General features: G+C 41.9%; 1 protein-coding gene across 2 annotated transcripts; it reads right to left on the bottom strand.

Annotated features, from left to right (window-relative positions):
* Nucleotides 1–190: 190 nt before the first annotated feature.
* Nucleotides 191–27,692, bottom strand: Calu (calumenin). Of its 2 annotated transcripts, none has more exons than NM_022535.2 (7): nucleotides 27,659–27,692; nucleotides 20,140–20,370; nucleotides 14,902–15,095; nucleotides 10,323–10,489; nucleotides 9,644–9,704; nucleotides 3,976–4,175; nucleotides 191–2,470 (listed from the first exon to the last, which is right to left on the bottom strand). In NM_022535.2, exons 2-7 carry the CDS (start codon nucleotides 20,358–20,360, stop codon nucleotides 2,366–2,368), a joined length of 948 nt encoding a protein of 315 aa, NP_071980.2. In that variant the 5' UTR covers nucleotides 20,361–20,370; nucleotides 27,659–27,692; the 3' UTR covers nucleotides 191–2,365. The 2 variants fall into 2 exon arrangements, with proteins under 2 accessions (NP_071980.2, NP_001029070.1); NM_001033898.1 differs by lacking the exon at nucleotides 14,902–15,095 and adding an exon at nucleotides 14,638–14,831.
* Between the last annotated feature and the right edge of the window lie 187 nt (nucleotides 27,693–27,879).

Here is a 27,879-nt window from a genome sequence, read left to right as displayed (position 1 = left end):
CAGTTGTGAGCTGCTATGTAGGCGCTGGAAAGTAACCTGGGCCCTGCGGGAGAGTAAACAGTGCTTATAGCTGCCGAGCCACCTCCCCAGCCCCTTCTTGGTTTCTGGAGACAGGGTCTCTCTACGCAGCCTTGGCTGACCTGGAATAGAATCACATTTCCAAGAGAAAGAAAGACACACATGCCCTTGATGAATGTAAACAGTTTTATTCAGAAACAGACAGGTACCTGTTTGCATTACAGAATATAAAACTTGGTTTACACTCTATAAAAAAAGAACAAATACTCAAATTCAAGAGAGCTTAGCATTCACAGGGCACACTCTATAGACATGAGACCACTGCTCACTGCCTCAAACTTGATTTCAACCAGAAACCCAAACCCAAACCCCAACACTATGTGGAGCTTATGGACCTGAGAGCACAGTTCCCGATGCTGAGCACCCTGTCCAGACTACGCCACCCTCGCAGACTCACTTGCTGGCTAAGTACATGATTTTCACGCCAGCGTTAGGCTCTGTAATGCCCTCTTGCCACACAGTGTATGACGTACCCTTTCTAAGCCAGGGTTGGTGGCATTAATTATCTCTGGTCTCCTTAACAATGGAGAGTTGAGGATCTGGAAGGCAGTGAGGGATGTTCATTACACCTCTACTGGGGCTAAAACCTTAGAGTGTATCTGCTATCAAGAGCTTGATGCAATCGCCAAGGTAAAGTTACACCACGACTGGGCTTTTTACCACACCAAGCAGCCCACCTCAACAGGATTGTGGAAGACCAACGGGGAGGTCTAGGTTCAGATATGACCATCACCCAGCACCAGCTGAATGTATTACTCAGAGATACAGGAAGTAATAAAGACTGTGCAGATGTATATTTACCTTAGTAACCTGAGGGTTAAAGACTTGGAATACAATAATTCTTAAGAGGCCCATCAGTAAGAGACCAAAGATGGGTAAATGGGGTTGGCAACAGATGATTTTGTTTTTTAATAAGAATAATCCACGACCCTCCCACCTACCCCACCTTTGTGTGTCAGAGAGAAAGGGAGATGATAAAATGGGGTGTGACAGGTTAATGACAGGAAGGGTGAGCAGTGGTCCTCAAACCAAAGAGCCCCTCTGTACAGCCTTCTATCCTTGAGGCAAAGCTCAAGCTCTGGTAAACAGAGGCCCGGTAGAAGAGTGGTTTGCATCTGAGGTATGAGGATCCCTGGTCAAATCAGCAGCATGAGGTTTTAGAAACCAGCCCACAAGATAAGAACACTGCAACCAAGCTTTAACTAATACTGCTATTTAGTTCCTGTTCACAAGAGAAAAAGCGGGGAGGGGATCCCCTCTGTATCAGGAGGTTCAATGCTTTCACGTAAGGTGCCCAAATCGTTTATCTTAGTCCAATTCTCATTCGGTGACCATTTTTCCTGTTAAAGGCACTTTCAATGTCATGATTGGAAAAGAATCAATTTTAACTGCAGTAAAACCAAGGTTAAGACTTAGAAAGGGGCTGGATGGGTCCTTGTAGTGATTTCACTAAGAATGAGATGCATGCCCTGCATACACTTTGTTCTTTTTGTTTTCCAGCTGTTTCTGGTTAGAAACAGCTCTAGAAAGAGCTAGAAATAGCCCTGTGAAGACATCATACACACTACTTGGTTGATTTTTCAAGACACTGGGCCCTAATTCTTCCTACCACAGCTGTGCTTGACAAAATTAGCAAACAGCTAGTCCTGAGGGGAAGAGTGAAGTGGAGCTGCGTGACGCTGTCTTACAGCGGAGGACTCTGTCCTTGCCCAGACAATGGCAGGCTCCGTGGCTGGGCCTGTGACAACTGAACAGCTACTCATGAAATGAGACTTCTCAACAAGCAAGATGAAGCATTCTCTCTCTGAACGTAAATCACGAAGTACATGCTTTCCTTCTGCTTTTTCTCTCCTGAACATTTCTTATTGATCTTAGGCTTTAAAAAATTAGTTAAGTGAGAATTATTAAAAAAAAAATGTGGTAAGGGATTGAGAAAGTGTAAATGGCTAATGTATGCCTACAAGTGTGGGTTGAGGATCTCCATCCTTCATATTATACTCCCAACTAGAGAACAATACAAAAATAAACACACCATGTTATACATTATACAAAGTGTAAACCTACAGACACAAGTGTACTAATCAGAGTTGTTCCTCAGAAGCATGGGTTCCTTCCAGCCCCTCAGAGGGAGGAGGAATGGGGACGGGTGATTTCACTATCTCGATATGCCTTTTCACGTCTTAAAAAGTTTGTAATAACAGTCTCAGTAGCGCAAACAATTTTATGTGAAACCAGACCTGTAAAAATAAATTACTTTTGAAGAAATGTAGGCTCCTCTGTTTGCAGCTTAGAACTCATCGTGTCGTACTAAGGCCTCCCCGAAATCTGTGGCCTGGCTGCCCACAAATAAATCATACTTGTCGACAATCTCCTCCTTGGTGAGCTTGCCATCCTGAAATCAGAGTGAACAGTGAGTTGAGGCTGTATATACTTGCCATTCCAAATTCAGGATGATATGAAATAATAACTTGAGACTGTAATAATTTAAGGTCGTAGCTCCCCTATCCGTTCTACACACACACACACACACACACACACACACACACACACACTTCCATGGTAAAATGTTTGCCTTGCAAGACTGAGGTCCTGGATTTGACTCCTGTACTTGGAAAGCCAGACAGAGTTGTTCAAAACCAGCTGGGCTACAGAGGTAGATTTTATCTCAAAGGAAAAACATGTCAAAATGAAATAACAGGCCAAACATACTCAACTCCAGGACAGAGCTGCAGATTTGCTCCCTTGGTATGGGTGGGAAATGGACACTGGCATTGAGCTGATACTGCAGGGAGCATCATACCAAGGTCTAAGGGGAACACTGAATTCTCCCGGGCCACGAGTACCTCACCTCCACCCTAACAAGATGAGCCATGCCCAAAGAAGGCTCAGTCACTCATCTCAATCAGCACCAAGGCTCCTCAAAGAAGACTCCTCCTCCTCTTCCTCCTCCTCCTCCTCCTCCTCTTCCTCCTCCTCACAACTCAGGGTCTGACAGCTGGCTGCTGAAAGGATGCTGAGCTGACCCACTCTTAAAAAGGGTCCTAAGAAACAGCACCTGAAGCTTAAAGAACATGCAAACCAACGAAGGCTCCGGTCTCTAATACACAGCTCTGAAAAGGTGACAGGGCTTAGTGAAAATCTGACTGCCTATCAGGGTTCAGAGAAAAGCCGGCTTACAACCCCATGTGCAGGGCTTACACTTTAAGAGTTTGTCAGATGCTGGGAGTGGTGGACACACCTTTAATCCCAGCACTGGAGGGACAAAGGCAAGTGTGTCTCTGTGAGCTGGAGGTTAGGCTAGTCCACACTGTAGTTTCAGGCCAGCCAGCAATAATGAGTCTCAGTCAGTCAGGCAGTCTGTCTGTCTGTCTTTCTCTCTCTCTTGTTCTCAAAAATTACATGTATGTGTGTGTATGTATTTGATATAAGATGGCAATAAAGAATGAGCCTGTAGTAGGTAAAAGAATGCAGGAAATAACAATTTTTTTTCTTTTCTTTTTTTCGGAGCTGGGGACCGAACCCAGGGCCTTGCGCTTGCTAGGCAAGTGCTCTACTACTGAGCTAAATCCCCAACCCTGGAAATAACAATTTTTAAGAAAGAAAATCTCCTGGAGATTCCACAGTTAGAGGTGATGCACACTGGGCCAGGCTTTTTATACCAATGTTTTTAAAGTCTGGGCTTCTCCAACACTATGAGCACAGAACAAGCAATTTCCAAAATGAGACCAGACAGTCAGCACTACCTGTAGATTTCTGGTCATTAAATATTAGGTCCTGGCAAACTTATAGTAATTAAGACCCTAGAATACTCAGTGTATTTTGATGAAATCTGTTTAGACAAGCCCTAGAAAGGACTTTGGACACTGCTATGGCCGGCTTGGGTCTGGAACGACGCACCTTGTCTTGGTCGGACTCATAGACGAGATGCCTGGCTTCGGCCTCTGCATGGTCATAGTCTGAAGGGAGGATCCAGTCTTTGGTCTCTTCCTTGTCCATCTTTCCATCCCGGTTCTTATCTCGAAACTCAACGAACTGCTCCCGCTCTGTCTTCACCCACTCTGGTTCATCAGCATTCCCATCATGACTGTACATGTCACCTGTGTGCACAGACACACATGACAGAGGAGTCGGTCTGTCCCAGTGGCAGTCAGTTTTCTTAGTTCAGGGAGACTTTAGAAAGCAAGTTTCCTGTAGCATAACTGTTCACTTTCAACAAGATATTTCCAGTTACTGACTGGGTGACAGGAACGCAGTCTGCAGCTCTGTCTCTGTGTCTCTTTTTAAAGAGCAGAGATAAGGCCACCGCTGAGCATGGTGGTGCAGGTTGTTAAACCCAGAATTCTGACAGGCTGAGCCAGGGGTTCAAAGCTAGCTTGGGCTACATGAGAACTTGTCTCAAAATAACTTGATGAGAACTTGTCTCAAAATAACTTGTCTTTCGACTGCTGGTTGAAGGAGGTAAAGTTCTAAATTTTCGAGGAAACTCCACTTACTAACCAACACCTACATAAGTGCGCTATGCCAGTGGTCTTCAATCAGGACAGGCAAAGAGCACCCCCCAAAGAGTGCACAGAGAAGGGACAATCGTCAAAGAATCAGATCCCCATACTCAACTCCACATATATAATTTTTTCATACAGTGTGGCCTGGCTCTTAAGGCTTCTACTTGGTTTCCCCTCTTAGATTTTCCTTGTTTTTCACTTGTAACGAAACTTTAGAGTATAAGAAGCTCTAGAGAGGATTAAAAACATTGGTGTTGGTCTTTAGGAAGCAGACAGCCAGGAAAATTGTTAACAAATACTTTCACATGACAAGAGGCTTCTAATTTTTTTGTGTGTACATAAAACAAAAACAGACAGTCTAAATTTTAGCTATGAGATCATTAAAAACAATTTTGATGAAGAATTACATCACAAATTTTGGCATATAACTAAAGAAGTTGGAAGAACAAAGCACGGCTGCCACACATCTCCACAGACAGGGAGGGCTTCTGTGGCTTCTCTTCTTTTAAGAGTGTGTGTGTGTGTGTGTGTGTGTGTGTGTGCAGAAGCCTACACAGTTCAGAAGGCAGCGTCTGAACCCCTGGAGCTAGAGTTTCGGTGGCAGTGTGGTAGAGAGCTATCTGAAGTGGGCGCTGGGAACCAGATTTGGATCCTCTGTAAGCAGCTTTAAAACCTTAGCCATCTCTTCAAGGTAACTGTCATTTACAAACAGAAAGCTCTCTGGAGAAAAGTTAACAGATAAAGTTTTGTTATTCTGGTGGTAACATACATAAGTGCTATTTTGTTCCACTGGTTTTGAGGCAGGGTTTAAGTGTAGATAGACCTCAACCTGGAGACGTTTCTCCTGCCTCAACCTTCCAAGGACTGTGACTGACGGCAGGTGCCTCCTGTCCTGCTACTCAGCTCTGCATTAATTTAAGAGTAATTTAATCTGGAAGACATTTAAAACACTAAGCTTTACTCTGGAAAACAATATTCTAATTTAAATACATAATACACTTGCAAATAATTATGTCAGGACAATTAAGGCTTCCTAGATAAAACTAATCAAGAAAAAAACACAAACATGTTTGTGAAAAATAAAAATAAATAAATTCTGAATAGTAGAGAATAGATTATGTTTTTATTTTCTCAAGACAACACTATTTCCTGTCCATTTTGTGACTGGTGATGAACAGCCCTACAAAAATGAAAATCAGCTGTAATCAAGGACAGTTAAGTGTTGGCAACCAAATGTTGGCATTTGAAATTATACAGGGCTGGAATAGGGCTGGTGGAGAGTCTGCCTAACATGCCAAAGCCCTGCCTAACATGTGTGTGTACCAAACACAAACAAACACATCAACAAAAACAAATGTTTCTAGTTTGGTAAAGGAAATATGTGTATATTTTACATATTTACAGCCTCTATGCATCTTATATAACTCAAAGCACCTTTAACAACCAATGAACATGAGAGTAACAGCTAGATGTGATGGCGCATGCATCAGAGGGCAGGGCAGGGCAGGGGCAGGGGCAGGGGCAGGGGCAGGGGCAGGGGCAGGGGCAGGGGCAGGGGCAGGGGCAGGGGCAGGGGCAGGGGTAGGTAGGGCTCTCAGTTTGAGGCCACTCTGGTCTACATAGTGAGTCTCAGGACAGCCGGGCGACGTAGTGATACCCTGCCTCAGAAGCGGCCATCATCACTTATGGCGTGCTCCCATATTCAGGCATCAAGACCAGCATCCTTCTCACCACTTGTGTTTCATTATAAAAACTTTCAAACATAGATAGAAGGGCAAAAGAAAGTTCACAGACCCACCCTTTAGCCATCAACTCAATAGCTGCCAGTTTCTGCCATATGTTCATGGAGGATACCACCTCCCCAATGAATTATTTTAGGGCAAATACTAGGTACTATTTATCCCTATGTCCTTTGAATATAGCTTTAGAAATGAAGGACATTTCTTACATAGCCACAATGCTATTACTACAGTTTATAAAGTCAATCCTGTGTACCATCTAAGATCCATTCTATGTTTAAACTTCTGAATTACTTTTTTTTAAAAGAGGTGGTGTATTTCAACCTCACAAAATCCTCCTGCCTCAGCCTAAGTGCTGAGATAACAGGCAACCCACTTTATATATATTTATTTATTGTGTACGAGTACACTGTAGCTGTCTGCAGACACACCAGAAAAGGGCATCAGATCCCATTACAGGTGTGAAGCACCATGTGGTTTGAACTCAGGACCTCTGGAAGAGCAGTCAGTGCTTTTAACCATTGAGTCATTTCTCCAGCCCCATTTCATGTAAGCAAATGGTGTTTGCTGAGATTTCTTTCAGGTGTGGGATGGTAGTGCTGTCCCAATGTCCCAAGAATAAAAACAAAACCAGAAGCTAATCTATACCACATAAGTACATTTTAAAGGTACATGAGTAAAGATGACAAAACATACTTTAGCTTATTTTAAAGGTATTCAATCATCAGACAAGACTAGGGAATTACTTTTTTGGTTCTGACTATCTTTAAAAAGTTAAATATAAGCACACCATGGAGATACATAATGCAATGCTTACGGATGACAGGAAGACGACTAGGATCTGGGCTGAACAAGAAGGGAGTAAAGGGGGCTGGACAGATGAGCTGCCACCTTTTCTTTATGACCTCTTTCCTAACAGTCAGAAACTGATGCATGTGTACAAACTGGAAGATACTGCTGGGGAGAAAATAGGAGGTCTGTAAACCCCAGTACCTGCTGCACAAGCTTGCAGTAGTTACTGACTTGCAGAGGAAAGTGACACTCTTGACTGTTCTCAGCCTCAAAATGTAATTCCTCTGCCCTGAGTCTGGAGGATGAAGGCGACGTGTATCTGCTTGGAAAGTAATGTTACTTAACTGTGATAAGCCTGAACTTCTCTGCTTTAGAAGTTTTAATTGGAGAACTCACTTTTTACCTTAGCAACAAGATGCCAAAGCCAAGAATAAAAAGATCAAGTACTTAAAAGTGGAAAATGTGGTAAGCATCAACTTGAGTTAAGAACACAAGACCCTCTCTCGAAAAGGCCCCGTCATTTCATAGCTCTCACTGTCCATCCTGCTTCCTCCAGCAGGGACAGTGCGAGGACCTAGGAGTGACACTGCTCAGCACTCACCACAGTCACCTCTTTGGGCTCAATAGTTGATACCTGAGAGGATGAGCAGAGAGTGAAAAACAGAAGCAGAAAGTTCATTAGAGAAGACACTGCACCAGTGTAGAGTACAATAGAACCAAGAATCTAGAAATATATATATACATACACATCTGTAGCCACAAGATTTTCGGTAAAGAAAGGATAACCACCTCGGCAAATGGTATTTGGACAACTGGGTCTCCATGTCTAGAAGCCTGAATAAATCAGACATAAACACAAAAGCCTAAACTGTAAGGACAGTAGAGGAACACAAAGCGTGCTGTCAACACAGGCAAGGGTGGATATTGTGTCTAGATGCCAAAACACAGACAGCAGTATAGGCAGATACATGTAGTCATACAGATACGGAGTCTGCTTGGTAAAGGAAGCCATCATTAGAGGCAAGACACAACCAGCAGGACGGGAGCAGTAGCCACAAGCTACTCATTTGATAAGGAGTTAATAGGAACACACGCAGAACAATTCAAATGGTTAGGGATGCATGGCTAGCCTGAACAATACTGTAAGACCCTGTTCTCAATATACCAAAAGATGTGTATTAGAAAAAAAATATGTTTCAAAACAGAGTGCCACTTGTGACAAAATAATTATAAAGCAATTTTAATTAAGGGGAATAAAAACCAGCTTCACAGGGAACGAGGGAGTAGATATGATTATGATTTGCAGAGATAGAATTTCAAAGAATAAAAAACCTATTTTCAATCTCTTCTCAAGTTTCATTTGTAGCCCCACCTCCTGCTCCCTTATAGGGACAACTAAAATGGAAAATGGCCAAAATAAGTGTTGCTATAAAATGATAAGAGATGACACTCGTCCTAGTTCCTGTGAGTTTCCACTCCTGAGGTGCGCTCTAGCTGTTTCTGTTACTGCTTTCACACACTGTCCCCTTGGTGGTCGTTACCACGCCTGACTCAGTGTTCCACAGGCCATGCTAGCATGGCCCCACACCATGCCAGCCCCAAGCACTGTATAGACTAGCATGGCTTCTTGCTCACACTCCCAACAACCCAGTGAAATCATGACTCAACAAACTGTAACCCAACAACCTGATTTATGTGTTAAATGCCCAAGGTACAATACATCCACACAATTAACTTACAACCAATTGATAAGGATATAAACCGCCCACCTAGACACCCTGTACACATCCATCCCTTAACATTCCTAACAACCTGTAAAGGTACAGAGAGGATTCTTAACATCAGCCTCCAAGTTCTCTCCGCTGCTTCTCCTGCCTCTCTCCAGTCTCCTCCTCTCTCTCTAAAACTTTTCTCCCGCCCATCTTTCCTTCTCATCCAATGACAGGCACTCATTCTCTGTACCTGCCTTCACCTGTATCACATCCTACAGTAAGTATCCTAATAAAATGGAAACTTCTCAGAGGATGAGACAGAAAATGTATACAACACAGTGAGTGAGCGGCTGGCTGGATCCATCCTCTAGGCCTTTCTGTTCCCTGTAGTCCAGTGGCCTGACTCCTCCTCCTCTTGCAGTTCCTGCCCAATGCATCAGCATGCACTTGGCTATCCTGTCAGTCTATCTACAGACTTTCTTTTTAAATGATTTAAACTATGTATGTGTCTGCGCGTCCTTGTGAAGGTGTGTGCATGTATGAGTGCAGGGGCTATGGAGGGCAGAAGGCGGCATCAGATTCTCTGGAGGGGGAGTTATAGGCAGTCATGAGACACCCAGTGTGGGTGCCGACAATCAAACTCAGGACCTCTGGTTAAAACTGAGGCGTACTAATCTCTCCAGCTCAAGTTATACAATTCCTCACATGGGTCAGGCTGAACCATCTGTTAAAGTTGAGCCATGAGGTAAACCATTTCTATTGATGATTACAACTTCCAAAGCATTTCTGTATTTAAGGACCCTAGAAACAGGAGACTTACCAATATACTCTTCTAGATCAATAAAACCATCAGCATTCTTGTCTATATCCTCCATGGTTTCCTAAATAGAAAAGAGTAAGAAGATTGCTAGTTTCTAATTGAATTGCCTGGAAGACAGCATGGTGTGTTAAAATCAGAAAAGACAACAAACATCTGTAGTCCAGATTCTCGGATGTCAGACAGGAGGGCCAGAGAATCCGTGCTCATTCCCAAGTTGCAGGTAAAACCAGCCCACATGGCAACCAAAAATGCACACAAAAACAAAACCCAAACAAAACAATAAACAAAGAAAGGAAGGGAGGGACAGAGACCCATATTCTTCTAGTTAGAAAACAGTTAAGTATTAGCGGTTTCTTACACTTCTCCCTGTAATAACTGAGTCCTTTGGAGGACTCTACCGAATGACAGAGACTGTAGTCCTTGTCACGCTGAACTCTTGTCAACTAGGGAGATGTTCCTGCAGTCAGTAAACCGCCTTCAGCGAGAGCTCCCGCACCGCGTCATTACCTGGCTTCTGAACACCGACCATAGGATATTTAAGATTTCCTCTATTTTTAACTTTATGACATAGCAATGAAATGGAAAAACACATTATTTGATGGACAGTTTTATGATAAGCCTAAGGCACTGAAGAAAAACAGAGTGCTCCTTAGCTTCTGCATGTAGCTGCCCTACCCACCTGCACGACTATGTCTTTCATGTAGTCATATTCCTCAGGGTGCAGAAAAGCGGTAAACTCCTCCTTTGTGGCAATTAGGTCTCCATCTTTGTCTGCCATTTTGAACCTCCGCTCATCTCTAACCATCATCTGTTTATAATTAAATCCATCATCAGGGTCTGGATCATCTAGAAAACAAAAATTTAGGTAAAATCTTAAAAGGCTTACAGAGAACACAAAAAAGTAAAGGAAACAGACAGATTTCAAAAAAGATAAACCAAACAATGAATATCCAGGTGAAGTTAAACCAAGCGTGAAAACAATGATTTTTGATTTCAGAAGGAGCAGTTGGAAGACACTTTGTTTTGAACAAAGCTTTGGTGATCACACCTCCCAATCAGGTCCCAGCGGAAGGTAAAGGGCTGCCATTCACCGTGGAGCTAGCTCCTGATTACCTAACTCAGTCCGTGCTGGTTCATCACTACTGGGGTTAAGGTTAGTCGAAGACTTCAACGTCTTGGGGCTATCTGCAGGCAGGGAGGCTCTAAGTTGTATTATCTGGGTGAGTTAGCACCTCTAGTCGTGTGGCCTTGGGCAGGGACATTTTTCTTTTTCTTCTTCCCTTACTTCATGTGTATGAGTGTTTTGCCTGCTCCTCACACATCAGGAAGGACACCAGAGCTCCTTTCCTAAGTGCTTTAGGCTTATGATCTGGAGTTACAGATGGTTGTGAGCCACCCATGGTTGCTGGGAATTGATCCCAGGTCCTCTGCAGGAGCAACGAGTGCTCTTAACCACCCAGCCAACTCTCCAGCTCTTGGGTAAGAAACTTAACTGTACCTCAGCCTCCTCGTCTGTGACATGGGATCTCACCTGCCTTACTGGTGGTTATAAAATGTTTACATAAAAACAAACAAAAGGCTGCTGCTGCTGCTGGTGGCAGCAGTGGTGCAGGCCTTCGGCCCCAGCCCCCATGAGATCACTGAGGTGGAGGCCAACCTTAGTCTACAGAGTGAGTTCCAGGACAATCAGGGCTACACAGAGAAACCCTGTCTCTTTAAAAAAAAAAAAAAAAAAAGAAGAAGAAGAAGAAGAAGAAGAAGAAGAAGAAGAAGAAGAAGAAGAAGAAGAAGAAGAAGAAGGAGGGAAGGAAGGAAAGACACCAAACTAAAGGCTTGACCAACATCTGGTGTCTAGATAGACAGCTGACACCCAATAACTATCAGCTATTGCCATTTTTATCAAGTGTTAAATTTCCATCTAGACTCCAGGTGTCAAAGGTCCTTTGTCCCATTTCAGTTTAAGGACATTTAGACTTAAGCAAAAAGAACATCACCATTTTGAATGGTCTGACTAACACCACCCCTATGAAAATCTACTGGAAATTACAAGTGAAGATGGATACTGAGCCAGAGCCATAGAAAGTAGGTCAGTGGTGTATGAGGAACACAGGCGAAAGGAAGACACAAGGGATTTTTGGGAAGTGATAAATACATTCTAGATGTCAATTATACTTTGATCAAGTTTTTATTAGAAAATAAATATTAAAATATGAAACGAGATATGGCTCAGTGGTTAAGAGCACTTGTTGCTTTCCCAGAGGACCTGGGTTCAATTCCCAGCATCCACATGGCAGCTCATAACTATCTGTAACACCAATTCCAGGGGATCCAACACCCTCTTCTGGCCTCCTCTGGCACAGAAACACATAAACATACTTAAAATAAAATCTTTTTTAAAAAAATCAAAATATAACCAAGTGGAACATAGAGTAATCTGTTATGATGCCAAGTTGTATAAGCAACAGTTGATTTCACAGGAGTATCTAGGAGACCAAAATTTAATTTCTGTAAACTGGAAAAGTATAATGGAGCTAACAGCAAAAAAGAAGGAAACTGGGCTGCTGTGTGGAACAAAAGATCCCAAAGGTGTGAAGATACTTTGGGAAGTAGAGAATGCCATCTTACAGGTAAGAAGTTACTGTTCCTGAAACACTAAATAAAAAGGCAAGGTACTACTTATCAAAAAGCTCACTGGTCCCTTTTAACAATAACACCACACTGTTGACTTGTGGTATGAGGCCACTCTTTCTGTATTTTAAGCACACTGAAACAAGGAAACAAGCAAGCAAGCAAACAAACAAACAAAAGGCATTGTGACTCAAGCCTTTTACCCTAGCATTCCAGAAGCAAAAAAGGCAGGCAGATCTCTGAGTTCGAGGCCAGCCTGGTCTATATAGTAAGCTCCAGGCCATCTAAGGCTGCACAGTGAGATCCTGTCTCAAAACACAACAAATACCCAAGACACTAAGAAACAACAACAAAACCCAAATAAGAAAACTGCCTTATCCTGAACACTAACTAGCTTCAAGTTTCTTTGTTGATTAATCATCAAAAACTTAGTAAACAGCACTAGTATATCCCATAAGGCTGTGGGACTCTATATAGGTAAACTCAAAACCGTAACAGGTTAGGGATGGAGGACGGAAAGAAAACAGCATCCTTCTCAAATGCTAAGCTGTAGTTTTAAAATGAATACCAAGTTTCAGTAAAATTATGTTATGTAAGTCAACATGGATTCAGACTATACTCTCAAGAGCCCTGTCTCCTTTCCTACAGTAAACCTTGGAGACTAGAATCAAGTACCCTGACAGCAGCAGGCCCTATAAAGAACAGAAGAAAAGGAAGGCACACTACTTTTAAGTCTACAGTCCCTGCTGGCCTTGCTGACAGCCTCTGGCTCTGCTCTAGGCAGGGCCAATCTTGGTATCTTTTATTTTACTTATTAGAGAGACAGTACATACAGTACAAATGTTCCTTTTGTGGAAAGTAGAATCACTGGGTAGCCTTTAAATGCTGAGATGATTTATACACAAACTCCAACTGAATCACTAACACATTCTCACAAAACTCCTCAGCGCTTCTCTAAAGCCAGCTTGTTATCCCGAGGGCTAATCACCCACAGTCCTCCTGGGAAAGGCCTTATAAAGACATTACTTCTTCAGCCAGTGCTTTGCCTTGTGCTCTGTCTCAGGCTGTAGAAATACCCACTACATTGAATCATCAGCCCTGGGGTGCAAGAAAGCTCTCAACAGATTTTTTATGCACATAATTATACATAGTTGAAGCAGAATTCTGGACAGCAAGGGACTACCTAAGCCGGAGCAGAGATTTATTAGCAAACCATTTTGTTGAGATCACAGATAGTCTCGTCTGTCCTTTGCTTCATATTTATAATTACTTCTGATTGACTCAGAAGGGTGTTGGGTTTCAGCCAGGCAGCAAGAAACATGGAATGCTCTCCATCTGTGCTGGGTTCTTAATACACATGTTCTTAATTGGGTGGGTATGTTTGGTTCTTGGCTAGATGTCAACCCCTGAGAGACTGCCACTTTAGTCGTAGGGATGAGAATGGGCCCAGTACAGAAATAAGTCTCTTCACCAGAAATGAGCGCGGCCCTGTAATTCACATAGACAGCTGGTTATTTGGTGGGGAAACGGACCTTCACACACTCCTTGTGAGTCAGTTAGGTTTCTGTAATTCTAATTTGCCTGATTCTAGAATTAAAGTACAAAAGTACCCTCTATACTTTCACGTCTCAGGTTGAAACTATTTACTCTTAATAAAAGTGCCCTGCTCTTCAGCTCAGTAAAGACTGCCACCTGGAGTTCAGCAGCAGGCAAGCAGAAAAGCAAGAAAGCCAAAGAAAGAATTATTAACCAGTGGCCCCAATAACAAAAGGCTACCAAACCAGTAACAAAGCAATCAAAGCAGCATTTGCCCTGAGGCGTTTGCAAAGCAGGCTCATATAAACTCAAGTGCCAGAGAAAACAAATGGGAAATTTTCACTTCGAAACTTCAGTAAGCATGACATACTGACAGCTATCTTATTTGAATTTTATTTCATTCATTACCAAGTTTCCTGTTACCCTCACCAGTTACAAAAGAATCTAATTTCATTTAAATTTCAGGCCTAAAATTTGAACAGTACCATGGTAAGGGACCTCAAAGCAAGGCCTCTTGCTCTGCACTGCTAGAATAGTATTTTTACATGAAACTTACTCTAAAGAGGTATATATATATACCAGATACATAAATGCCAAAATACATTTGCAGTGCTCAAGACGTACATGTCAGACTTCAGAGGACCAAAATTACAATTTACAGTTACAATTTAAAACATAATATACAAATTTCAAAATAATGAAACAAAGGGAAGTCAACTCAGAGTCAAACTGTCCAGGTCAAGCACAGTCTCCCTGTCTTTCCTGTCTGACCCATTTGTTTCTTTGGCTCAGGACCAGAGTCTCGGCCAGCCTGACATCTCGCCCCTTACCCAGGTAAGTGCCATAAGTCACGTTTCTGTACTCATCCCAGGAGATTAAGCCGTCTTGATTCATATCAAACTCCTGCCACTGGTTTTCAACATTGTCATATATGTATTTCTTCTGGGCGTGCTTAATCCAGGACTTCAGCTCCCCCTTCGTCACAAACCCATCTTTATCGGTGTCTATTTTATCTACAATCATTCTACAAGACAAAACAGTTGGGTTTCAAGGGCCAGGTCCACAAAGCTTTCCCCCAGACAGTAGGGACCTACCTAAAACGTAGCTGTAGGTGGCATTTTTATACTCCTCCCAGGAAACGAGGCCATCCTCATTGAGGTCGTGCCCCTTCCACTGCCGCTCTACATCCTCGTGAATCCAGCGCTTTTGTGCAAACTTAATCCAGCCTTTGAGTTCATCCACAGTGACAAACCCATCCTTGTCGCCATCTATTTTATTTACAATCTTTCTGTAGAAAACGCAGAGAAATCCAGCAAGAGGTTAAAAAAAAAAAACACAAGTCTCTGGACATTGCCAGGAGTGTGCTGTGACCACAGAGGCGTTGCTCAGGTCTAACACAAGGAAATTAAAAAAAAAAAAAAAAAGTTTCCAAAATGGACAGTGGAATATTTTGTACTTTGTTGGCCTGTTCCTGGCTTGTAACAAAGCCATCTGGAAAAGGTGAAGAGATCATGGCCGGTGACCTAGCCAGTCTCTTTATAGTTCGGACAGTCTAATCTGAACACTTAGTCCACTTGGGTTCTCGCTTTTGCATCAAACACGTTGTAAATCTTTATATTTCTCTTTACTGTGTTTATAAGAGCAGGTATACCTCTTGGTGAATAATCACAAGCACTAATAACGACTCCCTTAGAATTTCAGCCACCTAAATCAGACTTTTAAAAGTTAGTTGCTTTTAAAAAAGAGCTGTACTCTTTATTAAAACATATAGATATCTTTTTAAAAAAAAAAAAAGCTCTCCGGTAAAACCTTGTCTCAAAAAAATTCACAGATCACATATATTTTATGGCATGATAACTGTGAAAAAATGAATATAGAGGCATTAATCTTCAAAATGCCAGTAACTTTTATGAAATTATATCAACTTGTGTGTGTGTGTATCCATGAAAACACTACTTGAGGAGGAAATGATATGAAAGAATATATATTCCTGGTTACAAGACTGTTAATAAGCAGAGAGGGTTATTAGTAAGCAGATTGTAAGGCAAACCAGCAAAGCTAAATAAAGTACAGATCTACTTCCTTTATAATATACCCTTCTTTCTTCTATATATGTCATTTTAATTAAGGATTTAAAAATAAGTCAAATTTAGAGTACGGTTCAGGAGCAGAGTGCTTGCCTGTCATCTGTGAAGACCTGAGCTTGACCTCTAGCACCACTAAGTAAATGCTCATGATATAAAAACACAAAGATGTAACTTCTATTTATAGAGGGCTCAGATGGTCTGTGTAGGGCCACACAATAAGCAGCCCAGTTTAACATGGGAACTCTGTATCAAAGCTTTCAGAAGCCAACAACCAGCCCACTCCAGTGCTTGATGGAAAACCATACATGTTGGTAGCAATGCACTTTCTTAGGTTCTTGTTTGTCTCATGACTAGAGCATGAAGAAGCGATTACAAATCTAAGTTCTGCCTAATAAGACTATGACAGACTCAATGACACAGCCTTAGCTCTTACCTAACTCTAGACTCTAGCACTTTCCCGCAGAGAATGTTCACTTTTCTAACCTCAGCCCTACAACACTGATAGAAAATGGAACACTCCAAGAGGCCATCTCTTCAACACTCCCCCACCTGTATGGACACGGGAAATTTTATAAGAGAATTTTAATAACATCAGCAGATTAAGAAAACTTCTGCATTCTCTATAACTAAGGAAAAAAAAAAACAGGCAAAGTATCAGAACCCCTCCCAAGCCCAGAAGGTATTTTTAAATTATTATAAATAAATATGCTGAAGGATCGCCCAGATAAAATAGGCATATGACTGTTCAAGATGCGCTTCTCTTAACAAAGGTTCAGGCTCAACAGTATTCTAGTCCATTTAAACACACCAAATGGATTAATCTAGGGGTCGGCGAACTCTTTCTGGTAAGAGTTAGTAAATATTTTTACTTCACAAGCCACATATAGCCTGTTGTATGTTTACACATAACCTTCTGAAAGAAATTAAGGGCTGAAGAGATGGCTCAAAGGTTAAGAGCAGAGGACATAGGCTCAGTTCCCAAACCACACGTCATGCCTCAGAGCCATCTATAACTCCAGTTCCAGGGATCTAGTGCTTTCTTCTGACTTGGGCAGGCACCAGGCATGCCTGTGGGGCACATACATAAGTGCAGGCAAGACACTGATACATAAAGTAAGAGAGATCTGAAGGGACTGCAGCTCAGTTGGTACAGAGCTCACCTAGCATGCATGAAGACCACACAGCATGTATGGAGCTCTGGGTTCAAACCCCAGCACCACATAAACCCAATGTAGTGGCACATGACTATATTTCCAGCACTGAGGAGGGAGAGGCAGGAGTACCAGAAATTCAAGTAGTTTCTCGGCTATATAGTATGTTCAAGGCCAGCCTGAGATGGTCAAAACCCTATCACATAATACCCCTTACCCTTTTAAATAAAACAAAGAAGAAAAAAAGGAGACATAATAGCACATGCCTGAAAATTCTAGCACTGAGCTAAGCATGGTGGAACATGCCTTTAAACTCAGGGTGGCAGAGACACGTCAATATGTGAGTTCCAGACTAGACAGGGCTATACAGTAAGACTCTGTCTCAAAAAACAAAAACAAAGAAAAGGGAAGAAAAAAATTCTAGCACCCAGGAGTTATGCCTGTAATCTTAGCACCAGGAGGCAAATAAACCCAAGAAGGAGGCCATCTTGTTCCATGCAGCGAGATTCCATCTCAAAAGGCCAAAAAACCCAAGCCAACACAAGCCAAAGAAGTTCTACTTGTCAACACTAAGAGAAAAAGACACTGAAAATTATGTATTAAACTTGTCCTGAAAATGCTTACTAAAGATTTCAAAAATAGTTTTAATTTTTGTAACAATATACAAAATGATTTTCTCCTTAATAATTGCTATTATAGAGTGACAGGGGAAAAGGAGTGGCTCTGTGATTTACAAATTTAATGAACAGTTAGCTACCAAATCAATGTTTTAAAATGCTACAGTAGAAGAATCTGGGATTCTTCTCTCTTGTGGGAAGAGAATCTCACTATGCAATCCAGGCTTAAACTAGCAATCCTTTTCCTCAGCCTCCCCACGTACTGGTGTGTGCTGTCCTGGCTTCACCTAAGATTCTGGCTTCCAAGGAAGTCACTGCATTAATGAAGGATGTCTGTCATTATCCCTAAAATTTGGAAAAAACAAACTTCATTTATAAATTTACTTCACTCATTTCCTTCATTTATAAACTGTAGTAAAAACATGGCTTCATCAGGTCTTCTACTAGAATATAGCCTTATCAATGTGCAGAACTTTTGATATTTACTGGTTATAAAAATGAACACTTTTTCTCTACTGAAAACTGCTAGCAAAGTTACTCTACTACCTGCAAAACCAGAGGAGGCTCACCAGAGTCCTATATCCCCTAAGTGACCCCAACCTAACGGTCATCCATTGTTGAGTGATTCCACAGAGACTCACTCAGACCTCAGTGTAGGCTGGACAGATAGAATATTAATAGGTATTAATAGGTATGACGTATAGGACTGAGAGCACCCTCATCTACTGCTCTGTTCAGCCTAAAATGTTAGCACAGTTAGAAGCTTAAAGCTAAAAGCAAGCACGGTTTCTCAGAGACAGAGAAGAACCTAACAGAAAATCGGCTTTCTTATGTATGTCAAAGGCTGAGGTGTAGTTCATTCTACAGAGCAAAATCTTTTTCTCCTATGTCAGTGCTGAAGAATAAAACAGTGTACACTTTACTCACCAGCTAACACAAAGAATACATTAATATTTAAGTTTCCATCAAAATAAACTCTTGAATAACATCTTATAATCATAGAATTGCACACAATGGCAAAAGACTTGCAGTGCAGTACCACTTGCCACACGAATCTCTTGAAAACAGTCTATAAAGCCAACCAATGGTACTCATTCAGGAGAGTATTTTCACAGAGCTGACCTGCATTTTTTAAAAATCAGAGTTTCGAAAGAGCTAAAAAAACACAGGCTTAGAACTCCAGAAACATGAGTTAGGATTCTACTAAGTGTAGATTTAAAAAAAACAGAGAAAAAGTTATGTGTGAATGTGTTTCACCTGCAGGTGATATCTGTGCACCACACGTGTGCAGCACCCATGGGGGCCAGAAGAGGGCATGGCTGGAACCCCTGGAACTCAGATGGTTCCAAGCTGTAACAGGAACGCTGGGAACTGAGTCCAGGTCCTCTAGAAGAGCAGTGTTCTTACCCACTGAGCAATCTCCCCGCCCCTCTAGTGAGTCTTCAGGTTAAGAAGCTGCTTAGGACCACAAAACTCAACTAGAACAGCATCAGCGAAAGCCATTCCTATCCTGAAAAGGTCATTATTTGGTCAGTCCATTTTGTCTTTACTCATTATTGTTTTGTCTCCTTAGATACTGGGGATCAGGTACAGGACCCTGAATAGACAGGAGGGTGCTCTTCCATTAAGCTACCCTCCCAATCCTGGTTTTGTTGTAGATGACAAAATCATATCACAATGTCAAAAGGCGGGACATCCCTGTTAAAATGGTTGGTTTGACTTTTATTAAAGAACACCAACTTTACAGAAATAGGGAATCCAGTTTCTAGTTTATTAGGTACGTAAACATTACTCGGCCTGGGCTCAATGAATGAATTACAGGAGGTTTTTCAAAGTTAAAAGCAGCAGAACTAAGAACTCCCATATAATGTTCTGGAATTAAGATAATAAGGGTAAGCTGGATATAGTACTACTGGTACTTTAGGGAAAATAGAGTATTATTATTTTAAAATTATGTATGCATGTGCCTGTGTTGCCACCTGCACATGAGTACAGATGTCCTGGGAGTCTAGAAGGCACCAGATGAGCCTGTAAAACTAAACTCTTGTTACAGAGAGATGGGTAACTCTTGACATGAGTGTTAGCCTATGAACAAGCAGTATGTGTTCTTAGACATCTTAGAGCCCTACTGGGTACTTTTTTTTTTCTTCGGAGTTGGGGACCGAACCCAGGGCCTTAAGCGCTCTACCACTGAGCTAAATCCCCAACCCCTTCCTACTGGGTACTTTTATGAAGATGATTTTGCTTTGTAGAAGAATGAGGTGCAATTGTTATTCAGTGGAAAAGTATATGAAAGCAGGAATTTTAATAGATTTTAGTGTAGCAATTCTGTTGTTAGTACTCAGAAGACAGAGCTTGGCACAGGTTTATTAGTGACTCAATCAGAAAAGGAAAAGAAAAACAAAACAAAAGACTGCTGGTGTTTCTCAACCTAGTACCCTCTGGACCCCTTCTGTGGCCAAGAACAGACATCTTACCCAAGCCTTTCCTTGCTCTCTTCTGGTGTCAGCTGATCAAAACTCTTTGCCTCTTCTGCTCCCAAGAAGGCATCATGGTCATAGTCAAAATTCTGAGCATCGTTGTGAACTTTGTCGCTGAGCTGAGGTTCATGGTGTACTCGGTCCTTCTTTTCTGTAGGCTTGCTCAAAGCAAAGGCCGTGCACAGGGACAGGCACATAAGAAACTGACGCAGGTCCATGGTGACTGACCTGAAAGGAAAAGGAAAGGTAGTTGACACAGATAGCAGCATGCTCGATAACAAGCAAGAAGTCAAAATGTGTCTCAACTGAATTATTAGTTTGATGTGTCCATAGACCTGTCTTTTATATTACCCAACATTATTGCTTAATTCATAAAATAAGTACTGTAGGTTATCAGACTCCAGTTACTGTACTGTAGGAGGACTGTTTCCCTTTGTGACTGTAGGAGAATTAGGAATCTATAGTTCAAATAACAACTTTATAGTTTTTCTTCAAAGAACACCAAAAAGTTTTACCTTTTTGTTCAAAATGCTAACAAAACTGAAAAGACAAGACTTGCTTTTTGTACCTTTTTCCATGATCTAGTCTTCAAACATAGCTGAATATTAGAATATTACCTAGAAGAGTTAAGTACCCCACCTCTTTGAATCTCTCAAGTTGAATCCAGGCTTTGGTGGCTTTCAAAGCTTCTCTGGTGACTGAGAATCACTGGAGCAGGAATCACTCACATACTCAGTGGCTCCCTTGCCCCATAACACAGGTCTTCCATATAGCCTTGAAGTCATCAACCCATCTGGATGTCCATTCACAAGTAACAATGTTATCTATCTGCACAGCTGCATTCCCCAACTCGCTCAGGCACAAAGTCCCCAGGTACTATTCACAGTTCAGATTATCGAGCTCTGTGCACACAGACCTCCCCTCCCAACCCTGCCTCTCAGGTCATAGTCACAGGTGAATCTAATGAGCACAAGGCTAGAACACTGCTGAAAATTGGGACACACATCCCAGAGACACTATCACTTAAAAACTGACAGTGTTAACAGTTAAAAATCTGTTTCTTGCCAGGCATGGTGGCAAATGCTTTTAACCTAGCACTTGGGAGGCAGAGGCTGATGGATCTATGTGAGTTGAGGCCAACCTGGTCTACAGAGTAAGGGCTGTTACAGAGAAACCCTGTCTTGAAAACCAAAACAAAAATACAAAAGTCAATTTCATACACTTTACAAACAACTTATACTATTACTAGAGAGGCTAAAGTTTCAAGGAACAACAACAAAACCTTAACATTAAACAAAGGGAACAGTTTTCCTGGGCTTTCATATTTTTTTACATTATACATCTAACACATGCATTGGTATTTGGCTTGCATGCATGTCTGTGTGTGGGTGTGGGGTTCCCTGGAACTGGAGTGAGTGTGAGCCACCATGCGGTTGCTGGGATTTGAACTCAGGACCTCTGGAAGAACAGTCAGGGCTCTTAACCACTGAGACATCTCTCCAGCCCTGGGCTTTCATATTTTAATTAATTTTTTCATTGTGGAACATGAATGCTAAATGTCTATGCCCCATTCTACCCATGAAAATAAGTTTGAAAATAAGTTTTTCAGCAATTTCACAATACTTTTTATTCTTCCTCTATTATGCCCAATCCATGGTATCTCTGAATGTGCCTTTATTTGGAAATACAGCGCTTGTACATGTAATCAAGTTAAAATGAAGTCATAGTCGTTTAGTGTGGGTCCAAAGACTGGTGTCCTTCTACAAAAAAGGAAATTTGGACACAGAATTAGAAGACTGTGCTATGACAGGCAGAGGTTGAAGTGATACACACAGAAGTCAGGGACTGCCAAAGACTGTTGACAGCTACCAAAGGGGAGAAGAGAAAAGGAAGACCTTTCAAAGAAAGGTTATAAATTTCAGTTTTAAAAAACCAGTCAGGGGGCTGGGGATTTAGCTCAGTGGTAGAGCACTTGCCTAGCAACCACAAGGCCCTGGGTTTGGTCCCCAGCTCCGAAAAAAAAAAAAAACAGTCAGGGACAGGTAAGATGGCTCAGGGGTAAAGTGCCTCTTACATAAGCCTGGAATCTGATCTCCAGAACCCACATAAAGGTAAGAGAAAGAACCGACCCCACAGGAAACTCTTCTGACCTCCACAAGTACACACCCATGTTACTCACACAAGTAGTAATGAAAACAGAGCCAACTACCACTTGGTTTGTTGCAATCTGTTACTACATCCGCAAGAGAAATGGATACAGTTACAGTAGTCAGGGACACGCTAAATCTTCTGAAGGCTAAATGTATCATTCTGCCCTAACCTAAGATCAAACCTCAGCAACAAATGATTTTCCTTTCCTAGAGACATCACTCAGGAAACTAACTAGTCTAAGTACTCACATGTATATGCAAATACTTATCCCATCAGAAAATTCTCCCAGCAAAGCATCTAACTTAGAAGCTGTTCATCCAATTGCACCCCAAAACACCTTTATCTGGTTCTGCTTCAAAGTTTTGGGAAGTAGAACAAAGGAAGAGAGCTGTGTTAGAGAATATGGAAATTAAATATATCAATGCATTATACACCCTTCACTATGTCCATTTTTCCCCTACCCTCAAATAGTGGCTTAATGATTTTTTTTAATATGTCTGCTTTCACCATATTTTTTAAAGGATTGGTTTTATTTTATTTTATGAATACTCTGTCACTCTCTTCAGACACACCAGAAGAGGGCATTGGATCCCATTACAGATGGTTGTGAGCCACCATGTGGTTGCTGGGATTTGAACTCAGGACCTCTGGAAGAACAGTCAGTATCCTTAACCACTGAGCGATCTCTCCAGTCCGGCTTAATGAATTTAAACCATTAATTTAGCTTTATAGAGCTCTCTGGATTACAAAAACTAAGAAAATGCTTAGCACAGTCAATGGTGACCATGCTTATATAAAAACAAAAGAAGTGGCCAGGTGTCCTGCATATGCTTTAAATCCTAGCGCTGGGGAAGCAGAGGGAAGAGGATCTCTGTGAGTTTGAGGCTAGCCTGGTCTACATAGTGAATTCCAAGATAGCCAGAGCTACCCAGTCTCAAAAAAACAAAAACAAAAAACAAAAAACAAACAAAACCAACCAACAAAACAAAACAAAAACCGAAAACACAAAACAAAACCATCTAAAACCAAAAGCAAATAAACAAAAACCCAAACTAATGAAGACCCCAAACCAACCAAACAAGAAAGAACAAGGAGAGGCTGGAGAGAAGATCACCAGTTAAGAGCACTTGCTGCTCTTCTAGAGGAGGGCTTGACTTCCCCCACCACACAAGCCAGCCTTTCCCAGACAGCCATTACTCCAAGCTTATCTTCACTCGCACTATACATACTGCTGCCTGATTCTGCTTCCCCGTCATCTCCAGTCGCTTTGAAATCTGGTTTTCTATCTTATCACTGAATAAAGTGCCTAACCAGAATGGGAGAACTGGCAAAGTCAGGGGCCCTACCCAGTCCTCTTTTCTGCAACAGCCAATAAGAAACTTGTACTCTGAATAAAGTTTGTTTGTTTCTTTAAAGTTCTGTAAGGAAGATGGCTCAGCCGGTAAGGGTGCTTGCTGGGCCAGCAAGTAGACCTGAGCTAAAAACCTCTGACACCCCAAAAGCCCAGCATTGTGTGAAGTTAAGACAAGAAGATGAGGGGGCTTCTGCAGGAGCCTGTTTCAAAAGGAGGAAGGAGGTGGAAAGTGACTCAAACAGACACACACAGAGTTACATAAACAAAACCACAGTAAGCCATACACTCTAGGCAAGCCTAGGCTACAGCTGAGATTAAGTCTCTAAACAGAAGTAAAACATTTAGCTAGTATGGTGACCACTAGCCACATGGACTAACAAACATTTAAAATGTGGTTAATGGAAACTAAGACATGATTAGAAGTGCTACATTTTATATAAATGACTATATGCACCCTGTTTTAAAAAAAAATAAAAGTTTCCTTATAAGTTCAACTTCTAGCGCGAGCCTCACCCATCCTTTCTGGAAACTTAGATGTCTTTATTAAATTCATTCCTTCAGAAATATTAATTCTAAGAGATCCCACAGTTATTCTGGTTGGCCAAAGACCCATTGCTCAATGCTTGCAAGTGGGAGAAATGGGTGTGGTGGGAAATTCCAGTTTTCTTTGTTGGGATACCCAGCAGAAAGGCACTTCTCCACCTTGGAGCAGAGGACTCAGTGCTTAAGGGTTTACTTTATTTAATGGCAATCAAGGGTAACAACTTGGCATGATGACAAGCCATTTTGCACTTGTCTAGTGCAGTCAATTTATACTAGTTTACCAACACATTCTAATAAATCAAATGGAAGAAATACAAGAAGGTTGAGTATCATCAGCTCTACACACAAAACAGTCAAGCACAAACTGAAATTCTCTGTCCAAACGATCACTTACTTATGGGGCTGGAGAGATGGTTCATGTTTAGGTGTACTGACTGCTCTTCCAGAGGATCTGGCTTTGATTCCTGTACCCACAAGGTGGCTAACTGTCTGTAATTCTAGTTCCAGAGGAACGCATGCCCTCTTCTGTCCTCTTTAGGAACTGCACATACACGGTGCACAGACATATGCAGACAAAGTACCCATAAATATAAAATAAAAGCAAACCTCAAACAACACCACTTCAAGGAGAACAAAAAACTTACTATAAGAAAAAGGATCTAAAAATTGTGTGTGGGGGATTCTCTAGGATGGACTTTTAATATAGGATTCGCTGGCCAATTTATTCTAGCAAAACATCAGATAAAAAAGCTTTGGTGTCTAGCACTGGATTCTGCTGTATATTTATGTTTAATATGCCTAAGAGAATGTGTAGTTATTTTAGCCCAATCTTCCTTCAATGTCAGAAGCCTAAATAATTTTAGATCTTTTAGATGGGGGGAAAAAACGAACAAGATCTTAGATAAAAAGATCTAACTAGCCTGGTTGATCACTCCAGTTGGAAGAAGGCTGCACTGATTATCTTGAAACTCATTTGTATTACACCACGATAATGCCCACAAGCTATACCGTCTTATTTATGTGTGTGTGTGTGTGTGTGTGTGTGTGTGTGTGTGTGTGCGCGCGCGCGCGCGCACGCGCGCGCACATGTGGGCACATGTGGCTCAGGTCAGAGGACAACTCTCACCTTGCACTGTCTATGTCCGAATCTGACTCAGGCTGTCAGACTTGGCAGCAAACAGCTTCAGTGACCCAGCCATCTCGCTTTCACCAATTTGTGCAGGTTGGGGTGGAGTCGAGGTAGAGGGTCTCTCTGAGTCTCATACTGGCCCAGAACTCAGTGTTGCTCAGCGTGACCTCTGGCTTGAGGTAGTTCTCCCGCTGAGGCTTTCTAAATGCTAGGATTCCAGACATGAGCCACCACACCACCAGACTGGGCAGTTTTGAAACTGCTACATTAAGTTAAAATAAATGATCTCTCTATAGCTCCTAACGTAAGGTCTTGTACTTTTTAGAAACCAATACATTTTACTGGATCAATTGGGTGACATTTGGCAGCAATTTGGCTTTGATGGGCTTTCCAACTTCCAATTTCACTACTGGATCTGGCCGAAAGTAAGGAATAGGCAAATACGTGATTTTCGGGACTTGCAAAATAGTTTAGCCAGTAAAGGCATTTGTCAACAAACTCAACAACTTGAGTTGGACTCAAGAATCTACATGGTGATATAGATTAATATCCCCTGTCCCCATAAATAAATGTGATTTTAGATAATGTCATGTTATTTCATCTGTAACAGCTTAATGGCACTTATATTTACAAGTTCATGGAAAAGCTGGGTGTGGTTGTGCACTCCTTTAATCTTCTCAGTATGCAGGAGGTAGAAATGGGCTGATCTCCAGTGAGTTCTGGGCCAGCCAAGGCTACAACCATGAGACTTTCTCACACACAAAACAACACCAAAGCCACAGACAGAAAAAAAAAAAAAAAGTTTAGGGCTGGAGAGATGGCTCAGCGGTTAAGAGCACTGACTGCTCTTCCAGAGGTCCTGAGTTCAAATCCCAGCAACCACATGGTGTCTCACAACCATCTGTAATGGGATCTGATGCCCTCTTCTGGTGACAGCTACAGTGTACTCACATACATGAAATAAATCTTAAAAAAATTTTTTTTGAGCTAACACTAACATACTAGTCTCCTGTACTGAGGTAATGATATAAAAAACATCATTTAACACATCACTATATGAATGGCACTCAACAATGACTGAGAATGACACTAAGAAGAATACTATCCACTCACACGCAATAATTTTGTAAGCTCATGATTTCTTTTTGACTCTGCAAAATATCCTGTTGGAAACCCCTGAAACACTGCCAAACTCAGATCAGGACTAGACAGATGTGCCTCTTACACAAATAGTAATAGGTTATCTCTAGTCCCACATTTGGACACAAGGACATAAGTTCTTCAGCGGTGACTTTCGCTTGATACTTAAATCTAACTGAATGAGGTCAAATATATATATTTGTCCTGGGTCAGCTTTCAGGTATAGCAAAGAATAATTTATCAGTCATTCCAGGTTTCTTTTCCTTCAAGTTCAATTAAATAAACCGGTGCCCTATTATTCCCAATTTATTAATGCTGACTTGATGGTTCGTGATAGGAAGTGAATGCAATTCTCAAAAAAGTCCTGTTCCATGGTTTTGAACGCTTAGGAATTTCGATCAAAGAACCAAAAGTTTTAGCAGAAACCCACTGAATTTTCCCACTCATGCAAAAGAAACTTTACAAAATGCAAACCACTCAATTACAGCAACTATCTGGAATTAAAATTAAGTTCACTTCTGCATACAGCATGTCAAAAGTCAGAACACTTGGGAATGACAAGCAAAAAACTGTGATTACTTAAAGGAAATTAACATGTGAAAACTGTTTCCATTAATGATAATTTTTAGCCAAACATAGACAACTGCGGCATTCCTTTCTAACTAACATTTAGTTTTAAAAATAATGACATTGTATTTTCATTCGTTTTGTTCTCCACGTTCCTACACCCTATAAGACAGCTAACTTTTTTTTTTTTTTTTTGGCGCTTACAACTCATTCTCGGGATGTGGCCTTGGGGCGGGGTGGCAGCTCCCAAGAGTCGTGAGAGGTGGCAGGGAGCGGATACTACTCTCTACCCAATTCTCTCCGACCTTCGGGAAACAAACAAAAGTGACCCTCTAGTCCCAGGGCCACTATGAGTGGAGGGACCCGGGAAAAAGAACAAGGACGTGCGAAACCAGGCACAAAAGGGTATCCAGGAGGGCGCAGGGCCCGGGAGCTAGTGTTTGCCGGGCTACAACCCTTTCCGCAGAGCTGCGGGACAGCGAGTCGGGTACCGTACACTGGGGGCCAGAGTGGAACCTCGGGCCCATCCGGGTCACTGAGACCGGATTGAGGAAGACCCACTACGAATAGAGAACAAGGCCGACAGCCAGAGTAAGAGCAAACGAGGACCCACCGTGCACCACAGAACTTACTTTTCCCCGGAGCTCCACGCCGCAGGATTCCGTGGCCACGGCTCACCCAGGGAGTCAGCTCCCGCGCACAAGCACCGCCCAACCGGAAGTGGTTTTTAGCCACTCCCCCATCCGATTGTCGGCGGTCTTTACACCAATCACCAGCATGATCACTGCTGACGCGTTCCTTCTCCGTGCGACTATTGGTTCCACAATTGAATGACCCGGATTGGCTGGAAATC

This window comes from Rattus norvegicus, chromosome 4, assembly GCF_036323735.1.
Source record: "Rattus norvegicus strain BN/NHsdMcwi chromosome 4, GRCr8, whole genome shotgun sequence".
Classification (NCBI taxonomy): domain Eukaryota; kingdom Metazoa; phylum Chordata; class Mammalia; order Rodentia; family Muridae; genus Rattus; species Rattus norvegicus.
Note: the sequence above shows the minus strand (reverse complement) of the source record. Positions and strands in the feature narration are given on the sequence as shown.

Excerpts from the sequence above, each read along its gene's own strand:
- Calu (NM_022535.2), bottom strand. The coding sequence starts at position 20,360 with ATGGACCTGCGTCAGTTTCTTATGTGCCTGTCCCTGTGCACGGCCTTT. Across the intron at positions 4,176-9,643 it reads TGATCTAGAAGAGTATATTG|GTGACATGTACAGTCATGAT; the intron begins GTAAGTCTCCTG and ends CTGTGCACACAG. Across the intron at positions 2,471-3,975 it reads ATGAGTCCGACCAAGACAAG|GATGGCAAGCTCACCAAGGA; the intron begins GTGCGTCGTTCC and ends CTCTGATTTCAG.